Here is a 14,325-nt window from a genome sequence, read left to right as displayed (position 1 = left end):
GATGGGCCATCTCTGTTTTAGGAAGATGAGCTACAGTGCCAGCACAGCTGGATCCTTAGCTCTCCAGTTCATTCTGGGTGCAGGAATCTCCTCGCTATGTTGTGTCAAATACATCCTTATTTGTCAGCCCCAGGAGATCCTGAGGATGCCCCATGTGTGGGAGGCTCTAAACCACCCAGCTCTGGCTTCCACTGATACCAGTGCCTTGGGTTTGCATCCTCTTCTGTACCACAAGCAATAGTGGATTAAGGCCTGTGTTCATTATAATAACACAGATGAAATTTCACAAAATTAAAATAAATTAAATTTTGAAACTCCATTTCAAGAAAAAAAAAAGAAATGAAAATCCATGGAATGAAATTTCAAAATTTCATGAAACTGAGTGACATTTTGAAATTTCATGAAATGAAATTAATATTATGAAATAAAATTTAATTAAATGAAATGAAATGGAGAAATGAAATGAAGTTTAATGAAATGAAACGAAACGACACGTCAAGTTTTCATGACATTAAGTGAAATGTAGTTGAATGACATGGGATGAAGTGAAATAAGCATTATCTCTCATGACCGAAGTTCCCCACAAGGCCCGCTAGATGGTTTATGCGGTCTTCTTTTTCTGCGCATCGGTGCCCGCGCACCTTTTTGGATGCGCTCGCCACCCGTAGCGCCGCGCGCCCTCTCGCGAGACCGAGGGCCGGGCCGCTTATAAAGGCTGCGCGCGGTGCTGGCGGCCCTTCCGGCCCGGCGCGTGGACAAGATGGTGGGTGCGGAGGCCTCGGGCCTGGCCGCGCATCCCGCGGGCATCGCCGCCATCCCGGCCCCGTCTGCCGCGCCGCCCCGCTCCCGCCGCCCCCGGCACCTGCGGGACGCCGTGCGGGGCTCATGGCGGGACGCGGGCCCGGCGTTGTGCTGGGAGACCGGGTGGGCCAGCGGGGAGCGGGGTGTGCGTGGCGCGGGCAGCTGTGGGGGCATTTGGGGCACTTTTTTGTAGGAGGGGGGCGGCTTCTCTCTAGAGAGCTCCTGTGGTTGTGGCCCTTTTGGGGATTTAAACTTCGCTTAGGGTAATTCTTGTGGGGTATTTTTTTTCTTACATAAATGTGTGCTCTTTTTAGTTCCGTGTACAGCTGCACGGTATTTTTCTTTAATTTGCGTGTGGGATTGGATGGGTAGATCTTTCTTTGGCCTGAAAGTTCTGCGGGTGGAAGTTAGTCTCTAATGGCTCTGAGGCTGCAGGGGTGGTACTCAAGGAGAAAATCTTCGGGAAAAATACTGCTCTTCCACCCAGAGCAATGGCTCAAGGGCGGGTGTTGACATGCTGCTTTACTGCAGTTTTTCAAACTGAAATTGTCTCTGTAATGCTTATTTTGGTACCGATTCATTGGAAAATGTGAAGCTGTCTGTGCTGCATTTTTTAGACTTGTGAGGTGGGACTGAACTTGTAGTGGCACGCTGTGGCCAAATTGCAGCTTCTGTAGTTCCCTGGCCAGAGTGGGACTTGGTGGCATCTTAGAATAAGCTTGGAAGGGACATTAAAGAAATCTGGGAAGTTCATAGTTAATGCGTGGGGATTGCATTCCTGTAACATAATAGAATTCAGAAGCCCAGCAGGTGATAGAGGGAATTTCTGTAATGCAGAATGCCTCGGATATGTGTAATATTAGTGTTCCCAGGCAAGGACAGAGCTGGCCTTGGCCCCGAGGGGGCCCAAGTAAGGCTCTGCAGCAAGCGCTGAGTGCCGGCTGTCTCTCGCAGTCTCACCGCAAGTTCTCGGCCCCGAGGCACGGCTCCCTGGGCTTCCTGCCCCGCAAGCGCAGCAGCCGGCACCGCGGCAAGGTCAAGAGCTTTCCCAAAGATGACCCCAGCAAGCCCGTCCACCTCACCGCCTTCCTGGGCTACAAGGCTGGCATGACCCACATTGTCCGCGAGGTGGACAGACCTGGATCCAGTATGTATTAATGTTCTCTTGGAACGGGAGGTGGGCTTGGTCAGGAATGGTCACACGTGGTCCCTTCAACAGCAGCTCTGGGTTCTAGTCCTAGCTTGACTTCACCCTGTTCCAAGTCCAAGTAGGAGATATATTTCTGCTGTAACCACAGCAGGTTTGGTTTAGCTGCACCTTGAGATGGCTCTTCTGGATGGGGGGACATCAGTCATCTGCATTTGGTTTTTTTTGGGAGATTGTCCAGTCCTTGCTGCCATCCATTTTGCCTATCCATTTTGGCTGACCTTTCTCCTGAGCCAGCCTCAAAGTTTTGCGAGGCATTAAATAATGATGTCAGAGTTGGTTGCTTTACTCTGCATCATCTCTGAGAAAAGAGCTTGAGTCATTTAACCTTTCACATGGAGGACTTGGGAGTGAGGAAAAACAGGTGGTGTTAGAAGAGTTGCTGCTGGAACTAATTGTGCTGTGTTTCTGTTTCCATCCAGAGGTGAACAAGAAGGAGGTGGTGGAGGCAGTCACTATAATAGAGACCCCTCCCATGGTCATCGTGGGCATCGTGGGGTACGTGCAGACTCCTCGTGGTCTCCGTAGCTTCAAGACCATCTTTGCTGAGCACATCAGCGATGAGTGCAAGCGCCGCTTCTACAAGAACTGGTGAGACTGCGGGGCCTGGCCTGCTCTCAGGCCATGATTTGTGTTTTTACTGTTGGGCTGCAATGATCCTAGCATGGCTTTTTAGCAGTTAGTGTTTAGCTGTGACAGACTGGCCTAATAAAGGGCTAGGCTGTAGGAGTGGCACCGTAGTGAGGGCGCACCGCAACTTTTGGTGGTGCTGGTGCGGGTGTGGTGGGCTTGGCTTTGCCCAGGCACTCCCTAACAGGCTACACGTGATGATACTTCGACGGGCGGACATAAGGAAATCGCCTCTGGCGCTTGTTGATGAGTGTCGAGTCCTGACTGTAGCCCTGTTCTCTCAGGAGAGGGGAAGACAAGTGTCACTTGTGATTGCCATTCCAGGCGCTGTTGTTGTGATTAAAAGTGTGTTTGCCCAAGTGTGGCTCCAGTGTGTCTGGAGCTTCCAGCCTGTTTATGAACTTGGCAGGTGAAAAGACGTCAGAGTGGAGCAATAAAGTTCTCAAGGGTGTTTTAGTAACAACCTTGCTGTTGGGCACACAAGGGGGGTTAATTAGGGTATTTTGAAGCAGATCACAGTCATCTCATAATAGCTTTAAAGATCTGTTTTTTTTCTGTTATTGTTTGACATCTCCTTACAGTCTTCTGTTTTCTGTAGCGTGAATGTTAATGTGCTTTGGAATTCATGGCAGCTCCGCTCAGCTTTGGCAATTTTGCCACTGTCTGATGAGCTCCAGGCTCCGCTTGCCAGTGGAAAAGAGTCATTAGAAGCTGGCAATGAGCCAAAGCCAACTGAGGTGGCAACTCCTTCCGCTCACCCCACTTCCCTGGGGATTGATGAAGGGCTTAGCCAAACCTTGTCTCTGCTCTGCTCCTGAAGGCACAAATCCAAGAAGAAGGCCTTCACCAAATACTGCAAGAAGTGGCAAGATGAGGAGGGCAAAAAGCAGTTGGAGAAAGATTTCAATAGCATGAAGAAGTACTGCCAGGTTATTAGAGTCATGGCTCACACTCAGGTAAGTGCCTGTGGGCTCAGGTATGTTGGAAACTGCTGAGAGAGCAAGCTTGAAACTTGATCCATCTCTGTAGGGAGATTTCTGCCTTCCCCTGCAGCTTGACACTGTCTATTCAGCACACTCATTCTCTACAGAACTGTACTCACTGGATGTTTGAGGGGCCTTGGCAACCACTGGCTGGTTTTGAAGGAGTGTCCAAAAGAGACTGAGCTGTAGTAGGAACTTTTTGGCTTCGGTCATTTGCTGATACTGTGTAGACCTAGACTCTTAATTTCAGCTACAAATAAAACTTGAAGATTGAACTCAGGGGTTTATGTGCTCAGCATCATTTCAGGCTGCATTCTCTTGGGATTGCAAGCACTCAGACTTTTGGCAGGTTCTCTTGCTCAGCTGGAGGAGGTCTTCTGCTGAGTGATGTGGTGTCTCCCCAGCTGTCAGTGCTCTAACTTTCTTGGGAGATGGATTAAATCTTTTGAATTGGTTCTAATTGCAGTAAGATGGCAAATTTTAATAGAATTAATTTCCTGTAGTAGACAGTACAGGTAGTGTTGCAACCTGTATTGATTCTATCACCAGTTCCCTCTGCTAAATACAGGAGAAGTAACTGTAAGTACAGTCCAACCCAAAGCAGCCTTAAGTGTGGCAGGCTTTTATCAAACAATCAGAGCAGTTTGGGTTGGAAGGGGCCTTAAGGATCATCCAGTTCCAACCCCCATGCTCTGGGCAGGGGCTCCTTCCACTACACCAGGTTACTCAGGCCCACCCCCTCCCCCGGTCAAACCTGACTGAACAGTTGGAGGGGGAGGAGGGTCCACTCTGTTACAGTTTAAAACTATTGCCCCTTGTTTTCATGTTAATCCTCAGTTGAATTTTGCTGATGGCTGTGAGGTTAGAGAACTCTGTGCTACTGTGGGTGGCATATAACTTCCAGGTGCAATGACTTGCAAGCCACTAAACAGCTTTCCCCCTTGTTGTAGGGACTTCTTTAAGTTCTGTATTTTGGCAAAAGGATACTAGAGAAATATATTGGGCCGGGGCTAAAAGGAGGCTGGGCTTACAGGGTCCATTGCAGAAGAGCTGGAGCTGAATGTCATATTTTCTGTGTCCTAGATGCGTTTGCTCCCGCTGAGGCAGAAGAAGTCTCACCTGATGGAGATCCAGGTGAATGGTGGCACTGTTGCTGAGAAGGTGGATTGGGCCCGGGAGAAGCTGGAGCAGCAGGTGCCTGTGTCAACAGTCTTTGGCCAGGATGAGATGATAGATGTCATTGGAGTCACCAAGGGCAAGGGATATAAAGGTAAACACATGGAAGCCATTCTCTTGGTGATAGGATACAGTTTTTAATGAAATGCTGGCCTTGTGTTTTCATAAGTGCATGTACCAAGAGCTGGGTAGGTAAATCTGTACTGCTGCCACAGTTCAATGATGAGACCATGGAATGAGCGCTGGGCACAGCGCCTGACACCCGTGAGGAGTCATTCCATGCTGCCTTCCTTCTGAGAACACAGCCCAGGGACAGCCAGGGAGGGACCTTCACCAGGAAGTGGTGATTCCTGGCACACTGCATCTGTGCTTTTGTTGCCTGGGGACTGCAGCTTGACAAAGTGGCTTAAACTGTGATTGAGGACCGAAGTGACATCTCAGCTTGACAGCAGGCTGCTTTGGTCCCTTGCAGGTGTCACCAGCCGCTGGCACACCAAGAAGCTGCCCCGCAAGACTCACCGTGGCCTGCGCAAGGTGGCGTGCATCGGTGCCTGGCACCCCGCCCGCGTGGCCTTCTCCGTGGCACGGGCGGGCCAGAAGGGCTACCACCACCGCACCGAGATCAACAAGAAGGTTGGTGTGTCTCAGCTGCTGGCCAGGAGCGAGAGCTGCCTGATGTCACTTGCTCTGTGACAGTGAACAGACAGCGTGGGGAGCTCTGCTTGGGGTGTTTTGCTGTGTTAGAATGTTGTCTTGGGGATAGTGGCCATGGTTAGTTATGTTAAATAACTAAAATTCTTGGATGGCCACGTGTTTCCCAAGTGCAGCAGACTGCTTCCTCGGAGGCTTTGGAGAATTCTTTATATTTTATCTGATGAAAGGTTCTTTCTCCTACCTTTTGCTAAGTAGACTTTCTTTATGTTTTTAGATTTACAAGATTGGCCAAGGTTACCAAATCAAGGATGGAAAGCTGATCAAAAACAATGCATCAACTGATTATGACTTGTCTGACAAGAGCATTAACCCTCTGGTGAGTTGCTGCAGCTCTGTGCGAGGAGTCTGCTCGTGAGCTGCAATCCTAAGAGGCAAATGGGCCCTGGTATAAGACACAAAGTTATTAAATGAAGAGCTCTTGAATAAGTCAGCTGCTGTTGAAGGTGGTGGTGTTTAGTCAGCCTCAGTATTGATTTGTATAACATGGAAATTTAATTTGTTATGCAGTAATAGGACAGGGATGTTGCAAACCTTGAATGGTACTTGTACAAGGAATAACTTAGTGAGAAGAGCTTTTGCTGTTTTGTCAGCCTCTTCTGCTGTTCTTAGTAAAAGCCCTACAGCAAAAAGTAAACAGTTGCATAAGAAACTTGACCAGTGAAAGGCAATACTGGAAACAGGATTTCAGTGGATGTGGGAATGGCCAAGGCCCAGAAATGGTGTGGATCTGTAGGCAGATGTGATCACTGGTCCTGCTTGGTACCGAGCACTGACTGTTTCTCTCCTTTTCCAGGGAGGCTTTGTCCACTATGGTGAGGTGACCAATGACTTCATCATGGTGAAGGGCTGTGTTGTGGGCACCAAGAAGAGGGTCCTGACTCTGCGCAAGGTGAGTGGTGGGCTGGAACAGTTCAAGGGAGCTGTGCTGTTCTCTGATGCAGGTGGGGTGTGTGCTGTTTTGGGGAATCATGTGGCTTGCTAGAAAGAAAAGCCTTCCACACAAACTCACCTCGGAGTAAAGGCCTTGGGAGTGACCTGAGGTCATTTCTGCAGGTGTAGTGATGGACATGGTTAGGGCTTGAGAAATCTTGTGGGCAGAAGCGCCCTGGTGGACTGGGACTTGTGCTGCAGGGAGCTGGCCAGTCTTCAGCCTGGGAGGTCAAAGGTGCAGGGTAGATGGCACATGGTCAGGTGTTCTTGCACATGGTAGCAGCTGAGGTCTGGGGTCAGAGGGACCGAGGAGGCATTAGCCATGGAGGGGACAAGAAGTAGCCAGTGTACTGGAGGCTAAAAGGGCACTGCTGCTGCATACTCACCTGGCTTCTCTCTTTTTAGTCCCTGCTTGTGCAGACCAAGCGCCGGGCCCTGGAGAAGATTGACTTGAAGTTCATTGACACAACCTCCAAATTTGGTCATGGCCGCTTCCAGACAGCTGAGGAGAAGAAGGCTTTCATGGTAAGGGCTCTTCCTGACACATTTATTGCTGTACCCCACTGGGTTATCTTCGAGCTCATGGCAGCTGATAGCTAGCTTGGCCTTTTGAGCTGTCATGTGGCCGAAGTTCCTGTGAAACAAACTTCTCTTGAGAGGCCTCTTCCTGCCAGCTTGGTTTATAACTGCAGTGGGCCTGGGGGTCTCTGTTCCCCAGTGACAGCTCTCTGTGTCTGAGGGGTGGTGGATGCCATATTAGGGCACAGGTTGTTCAGTGTTGAAGCACGGAACAAGCACCACTCCATTTCCTCTTAAGAGCAGCTCGTGAGGAGGGTGCTCACAGTGGTGGCATTCCCAGTTTGTCGCTGGCTGGAGAAGGCAGCCAGGAGCTCTGAAGGCCCTGGCAGGGTCCGAGCCGTGCCGTGCTCGGGGCCCAGCAGGAGCTTCCCCACCAGGTGGCGCCAGAGGGCTGCTCCGCATTCAGCCTTTGCCAGAACCTCTGCCTGTGGGGTTGGGCCATGGGCTTTCCAGTGGGTTGCAGCATGGAGGGCTTTTTTTTGCCTTGATTTCTTTACAGCTTTTGGGATTGGGATGTTAGGTCATTTGTGCAGGCTGCTGTTTACATGGCTTGTTTTTTGTGGGTTTTTTTCAGGGACCACTCAAGAAGGATCGCATTGCGAAAGAGGAGGCAGCCTAATGGGTGGAATGGTACTATGGCCTGTGTGCTCTCAGACCAAAAAATAAATATGTTAAAGAAGTTAATTTTGCCTCTTGCTATATACATTGCTGTGTCAAACCTGGTACTCTGACTGCAGGTTCTACATGTAGATCAAACCAAAGAAGCATGTGACATGAACATCTGCCTTGTAGCAGCAGGGTTGCTTTAAAAAAAATGAAGCCGCTGTTGCTGGTTTTGCAGAGCAGAGATTGTGGGTCAGAGCAGGATGTCTCTGGGTTGTGTGAAGTAGTGAGGCAGCAGGGACCCAAAATGTGTTTGCAGTTGCTGAGATATTGGTCCATCTGTCAAGCCCCAGCTGGGTGGACAGAGAACTTTAAGTCAAATGGGTTGTGAAATAGCCCAGACATTCAAACCACTAAATTTTAGGTAGCTGATGGGTGCTGGCTGTTGCCATGGAAACCTTCCAGTGTCTGTATGGCAGGGCCTGCTAGCCTGCACATTTTGCAAATACAGTTTGTTGCTGTCCCTGAGAGCAGCAGAAGGCAGCAGATACACTAAAAAATCCCAGCCTCACAACAGCTGGGTTTTTCAGAATCGCATGCAGTTTCCCTGCTGAAGGGTGGCAGGAGGCAGGCCTGCCTGGGCAGAGAGGGCGGTGATCTGCATCCACCCTCTGAGGGGTGGGAGAGCTGTGAGTGCCGCTGGTGTTGTGTTACTGCCTGGCCTAAAATACCCTGCTGGCTCCCAGGGAGAGCTTTGGTGTGTCCTTCCCTGACCATAATTGGAGACGTGGCAGCAATTGAGGCAATTACTGCAGACTTTCACACCAAAGCATAGCACTGCCCTGAAACAGACCTGGGTTAGCCCTATTTGCTCTTATCTGAAGTGGAGAAAGGTGGGATGTAGAGATTTTTTCATGTGGTGGTGAACGAGAGCCTTCTAAGAGTTAAAAGGTGGCAAGAAGGAGGAAAAACATTTACCTTGTTTCCCTAGAAACCAGACTGGGTGACTGAGCTGCCTGGCTCACTGTCAGCCTCATTTAACACATGAACCCGCTGGCTGATTTCAGCCAAGTGAAATAAGGGAGAAATAATAAGTAATTCTTTCTCCCTTGTCACAAGTCTCAAGTTGGCAGGTAGGTGGAGAAGATCCTTAAATTAGTATTCCTCTGATGCAGAAAAGTGGAATTCCCAATCTCTGTCCAGCCTGAGCCTGCAGTTTAATGGACAGCTCTGAGGAGTGAGGTTGTTTCCCCTCCACCTGTTAGCCTTAGGTGGGCTTTTCACTTTCTAAAGGTGGAATGTACTAGCTGGCTAGGGAGGGCATGGCTCTGAGCCAGCCCTGCCTGCTGCTGCTTCTGTCTCACCAGTCAGATGCATCCAAGGGAATTGGGATTATCAGGATAAAAGGGTGTGCTGGGGGTGAGCATCCATGACAAACTGTGGACTACCTTGATGAAAATCTCTAAAAGCACCTAGTTGTACCATATCTTGTGGTGGGAGCTCTGGGATGTTGCTGATTTTGAGTGACAATTATAGCAGAGGGAATTTTTAGTTAAATTTGCACTGAAGTAGGTGGGAGCAGTCCTGGAGGAATGTCATTGTTGAAGATGCTCGGCGTGTGTCTGGCAGGAGGAGTTTCTTTGTCTTGGAACCCAGTGCCAGACTTGGATTTGTTTATTTTTGAAGCGATTGTTGCTGACTGATAAAACAGCGAATAGTGAGGGGGGGAAAAAAGCCCCACAAAAGCGGTTTCCTGGAATCCTAGGGACATCCAGCGTCAGGAGGTGGCGCTCCTTCCTCTGTAGACACTTGTCACCGAGGGCTTGCTGGTGGGACTGGCCTGGGGAAAAGCCCTGCTTAGCCGGGGCACCCGGGCTGTGTGTGTCCCCTCAGCCCCCCTTGGCGCTCCCTGGAACCCCACGATAACTCCCGGCTGCCTTGCTGGGCAGCTCCTGGGAACCTGCTGTGGGAGGTCCCTGCCAAGCCGTGTGCCTGGGCAGTGAAGCCATGGGTTCCAAGCTGGCTTTGGCAAAGCCTCCCACTCCTAAAGCCTGCGCCCACCCTGCAACTCTCATCTCCCAGCCTTCCTGCTCCTGCAATGCACGTGTCCTCTGTTTTGGGGACAATCACCAGTGCAACAGGCACCAATTGTTGCAGATCACACATTGGTCCAGCAGCTCCTGAGAGCCAACATTTTTAGGGTGACTTATGTTTATATTAAATTACTTTGAGTTTTTCATTTTGGCAGTGTCAATCTCATATCCCACAGCTCCATGACTGCATCTTCCCTGCTCCAAAATGTCTGACAACATCCGAGTCCCGTCAGAAAAGATCCCACACCCTGGTGATGCTCAGACCAACCCAGGAGCCACAGGAGGACAGGGACAGCCCTGGCCCTGCTGAAATAAAACCAAAAGCCGTGGGAACGTGCCCTGTCCCAGCTGGTGGTGGGAGTGCTGTGGCTGGGAAGCGGGGCCGGGTTTCTCCCCGGCAGCCGGTGCTCCCCAGCCCAGCTGCCGGTGGGGCTGGGACCCGGGGCCGCTCCTCCAGCAGCATCTGGCCCCAGCCGGCGCTGCCGCCTCTCTTCCTCGCCGGAGATGAAACGAGATGCAGCTGTGATGCTGGAGCGGAGACCTTAGAAGTGTGTAAGGATGCCCGGGGGGCGAAAAAAATTGGGTTCAAGTTGGAGGTCTTGGCTCCCGCAGTGAGCTTCACAAGTGGCCCAGCTGACACCCTGCCTTCCCAGCCCGGCCCCTGCCTTTGATCCCAGTGACAAGCAGGGAGCCTCAAGTATGCTCGCTGGGGAGCGGGGCTGAGGAAGGTGCCCCGGGGGAGCGGCGGCCGGGTTCACGCACTGCACCGCGGCGCTTTTCTGCCGCAGCCGCTCCGCCAGCGCGCTGCTCCCGGGGCGGCGTGCTGCGTTTGATTTGCAGCCCCCCCGGCCCGAGGACTCCTTTTGTACCTGACAACTTGCTGGCTTCTCACCAACCCTTAGAAGCGCCTGTGGGACCTGGGGGCATGGATGTGGTGGGGAGTGGTTCCCCACAAAGGCACTCCCAGCGTGGGCCAGGGCAGTGGCAGGCAGCTCTGCTCCAGGACTGCAGCTCCCTGGGCCAAAGCAAAGCCAAAGCCGAAGTTTCCCCATTCCCATGGCCACCAGGCCCTCTTGCCCGGGAGATGTCAGTAGTCCTGGTGCAGCACTGTTCCCTGGCTGGGCACAGGACCTATGGGAGCTCATGTGAGTTTTGGGAAGTCTTCATTCCTTCCCTCAGCACGGTGCTGGGGAAGGAATCACATGTTTCTGTGGTGGCCAATGGGCGCATGGGGGAAGACTAAATTTATCTTCTACAGCCTCCCAACTTCTCCAAAACTGTGTGGGACTGTCCTCCCTCCCTGGTAGGGACAGCTCCTGTGCCAGGGTCTCCTGGATGCCCAGGTGCCACCCAGCTCCCTACAAGCCCCAAAGCACTCCAATGTCAGGCAGCATTCTTGGTAGCATGTGTGGCATCAAATTCAAACCCAAGGATTGAATCAGGGAAAGACATACACCTAGATCTAGCTTGGAGATCTAAAGGACACCTCCCTGAGACTGTCCACTGGGCTCAGGCATCACTTCACACCCAAATGCAACATGTATTTTTAAACTTCTTTATTGACACCAGTAGTGGTAGAGACTGAATTAAGCCAACAGGGGCTGTTGCTGCTGAGTCCAGCCCTGCAGGCAGGCAGTGAGAGGAGATACCCTCACATGTATCATTCCATAGGATAATTCCCCCTCATCTTTGTGGCTGGAGCTGTCTGCTGTGTGCTCTGCTCCTCTCTGCCACTGTGTCGGGAGGTAGATGGAAAGCAAAGCTCATTATTCCCCTTGGGAATCAGCCAGCAGCCGGGGCTCTGGCAGGCCAGGTCGGCGAGGAGCTGTTGATGGCAGAGGTATTTATAATCTTTGTTTGGTTCCAGCAAGGCTGGACGCCCACTCCCGCTTCCCTTCATACAATGAGATCAAACAGCTCCGGGACATTTCCTTGCTCCTTGCAGATGAAATTCTTGCATCTGCCGACCTGCTCCGCCCTGCCTGGGGCTGCAGCCTCTTCCTTCACTCCAGGACCTGGAGGGTTGCTGCTGCTGTTTATTCTACCCCTAAACTAGGGATTTGCTCATTTTTCCTACCCCACTCCCCACCATTTTCAGAGCTTATGGGCGAGGGGTAAAGGACTGTGGCAGCTTCGCCGCCTCAGCTTCCTTCCCTCTCCCACTTCTGAAGGACCTCAGCTGTGCTTGATGGGTCACATGTGAACTTTGCCCATGGATGTCACAGCAAATGGAGCAGGAAAGCAGGAGCTGGCGCCTTACCCAAGGGCAAGGTGCCTGGCAAGAGTTTGTATCTGTCCCACACATCCGTCCTCCTCTTTGGTGCCTGGCCCTGGTGACAAGCAGGGATAAGGAGAGGATGAGGTTCTAGGAAGGCAGTACACCTGTGCTGGGCAGGTTGTGTGCATCACAGATGATGTGGAGGCAGCATGTACATCCTTGCTGGAACCTCTTGCTGCTGGTCTCATCCCATCCCAAGGCCCTCACCATGCAGCCGTGTTGGGGATCTCATCAGACCTTTCCACAAAGGCCATTTTGTTCTGGGGATCCCTCCCAGGTGCTCTGCAAGGGGAGACCCCACCACCACCGCTGCAGCCAGAATGCAGGAGAGACAGCGTGCAGCCTCCTGAGGGAGGTGACACTGAACACTGACAAAAGCTGACTGCTTGAGGCAGAGTAGAACCATCCCCTGGCACCGAGCCACTGGCAAATACCAGCCCAGATTCACCTGCCTCCTCTCCAAGAGGGGTTTTCCTGCCAGCAGGAACAGGCCCCAGGGATTCCAGCCAGCTGATGGAAGCTGTGGCTGACCACGCCCCAAGCCATGCCGTGCAGTCCTGTCCATCTCCTGAGGAGGTTTCCATTCCCCTCTCCAAGCAGGAGCCTTCCCAGGTGTCCCTGGTGTTGAGGGGCTGCTGGCGTGGCAGGGGAGCCTGGCTGTGGGCAGGAGACACAGCTGCTTTCATTGTCCGCCCTCACAGCACAGCTCACGCTCAATCTTTCAGCAGGTCCCTGTGATCTAGGGGTAAATTATGGGTGTCAGGTTTGGGGCAGCCAAGAGGGGATTTTGGAGGGGGGAGGTAGCAGGGAGCAGCACGTGAGAGTGGCTGGGGAAGGACAGAGCAGGGCGGTCCATAGCTGGATTTTGGTACCTTTACAGCATCTCCTGCTGGGGCACAGCAGGGTTTGGAGGGCCAAAAAGCATGTCACCCCCACTTTGAGCCTTTGGCATCCCTTCTTCACCCCAAAGACAAGCCTCAGTACTGTCCCCCATGCCTTGCTGTGCCTCCTGCTTGCCCCGGGGTGCCGGGCCGGGTCTGTGCGGTGCGGAGCGCAGTGGGATGGGTGCCAGAGGAAGCAGCGGAGACGGCGGCGGGCCGGGGCCCAGGTGTGAGGGAGGGCACCCAGGTAGCGGGGCCGTGACTCAGCCCGCCGGGAGCAAGCGCCGCGCTGGCCCCGCTCCCGGGAGGGCTCCGCAGGGAAACACACCGCGCTGGCCTCACACTCACCAGCCTTCTGCTCCTCCTGCCCCGGGGCTGCAGGAGCTCTGAGCTTTCACATTTAGTGCTTTTCATTTCCACGGGAAAAAGCACCTCTTTCCCCTGGAGACCCAAGAGACACGCTAACCCCAAAGATTTGCCACCCCTGGGCCCAGTCTAGTGTTCAAATCTGATGGGGTCCAACCACGGAGACCCTTTCTCCTTGCAGGCAACCTTCCCTCCTCCTTCTCTTTCTCTGCAAAGAGTTAAATCTCTTTCCAATTCGGCACCTTTTCCCCTCCCTCCTGCCCCCGGGATAATGTTTAACCGAGCTCATAGCTAATTAAATATCGATGACCTCAGGCAGGTTTTGTTATCGTCTGGAAACACCTGATGCATGTGTCACCAGAAAGAGTTTTTCTTGTCTCAAGTACACCGGCAATCCTTGAACTCGTGTTGGCTTTTCCCTTCGCAGCCCGCGGCCGCCCCTGCCCATGGGCACCACCGAGGCTCTGCTGGCACCCAGGCGACTCCGACTCGTGTGGGCTTGCTGTAGCCGCTCCCAGCTGCAGGGGACAGGCACGGGGGAAGGAAAGTTTTATTCCTCCTCTCCTTTCCCAAAGCATGGCCACTGCTGCCCGCCGTCCACAGCTGAACAAGCACAGCTTGGACTTGGAGGATCTTCCTCTTCTGGGCTGAGTCTGTGCTTTCTCGCCTCCTGTGAGCATGGGGATTGGGGTTTGGCTCTCCAAAGTATCTCCTGGGATTTCCCAGGGGAGCAGCAACATTCCACAAGGAAAATTCCCCATTCCTTCTTCTCCTATCCTCCAGGGCAGACTTGGAGCAACATTGCCAGGATGAGCAGGCAGGAGCCAAATCCCTTAAAGGCTGCAATGGAGAATGGGATAGGAAAAAAGGGGAGCAAAAGAGAGACAGTGAGAAAAGGGAGGCAGTGAAGGGGTACTGGGAGGGGGTTGTGAGTACATTTTAGGCAAGATGGACTTTTACAGGTCAGAGCCATATTCTAGATAGGTTTGGGACCTCTGTTCCCCTGAGTTGGATGTGTGGAAGTAGGGGGGACTCCTCAGGAACTGCATGGCAGCTGGTGTTTCCTGCCAGGTCCACCAGCCTT

The 14,325-nt window shown here is 52.4% G+C and overlaps 1 protein-coding gene and 1 non-coding gene across 2 annotated transcripts; both read left to right on the top strand.

The window, feature by feature from the left end:
• Nucleotides 1–684: 684 nt before the first annotated feature.
• On the top strand, nt 685–7,704 carry RPL3 (ribosomal protein L3). The gene is made up of 10 exons (XM_063154566.1): nt 685–763; nt 1,756–1,948; nt 2,431–2,599; nt 3,459–3,594; nt 4,705–4,891; nt 5,270–5,430; nt 5,726–5,827; nt 6,305–6,400; nt 6,847–6,966; nt 7,595–7,704. The coding sequence occupies exons 1-10, from the start codon at nt 761–763 to the stop codon at nt 7,637–7,639; spliced, it is 1,212 nt and encodes a 403-aa protein (XP_063010636.1). The 5' UTR covers nt 685–760; the 3' UTR covers nt 7,640–7,704.
• On the top strand, nt 5,009–5,101 carry LOC134418129 (small nucleolar RNA U83B). The gene has a single exon (XR_010027716.1). It is a non-coding gene; the product is annotated as a small nucleolar RNA U83B (small nucleolar RNA).
• Nucleotides 7,705–14,325: the final 6,621 nt, after the last annotated feature.

Source organism: Melospiza melodia, chromosome 4 (genome assembly GCF_035770615.1).
Source record: "Melospiza melodia melodia isolate bMelMel2 chromosome 4, bMelMel2.pri, whole genome shotgun sequence".
In the NCBI taxonomy this organism is placed as follows: Eukaryota; Metazoa; Chordata; class Aves; order Passeriformes; family Passerellidae; genus Melospiza; species Melospiza melodia.
The sequence above is the reverse complement of the archived record's forward strand: the minus strand, read 5'-3'. Positions and strand labels throughout refer to the sequence as shown.

Coding starts and splice junctions, on each gene's coding strand:
- RPL3 (XM_063154566.1), top strand. Junction 2,600..3,458: donor CGCCGCTTCTACAAGAACTG/GTGAGACTGCGG, acceptor CTGCTCCTGAAG/GCACAAATCCAAGAAGAAGG. Junction 6,401..6,846: donor GGGTCCTGACTCTGCGCAAG/GTGAGTGGTGGG, acceptor CTCTCTTTTTAG/TCCCTGCTTGTGCAGACCAA.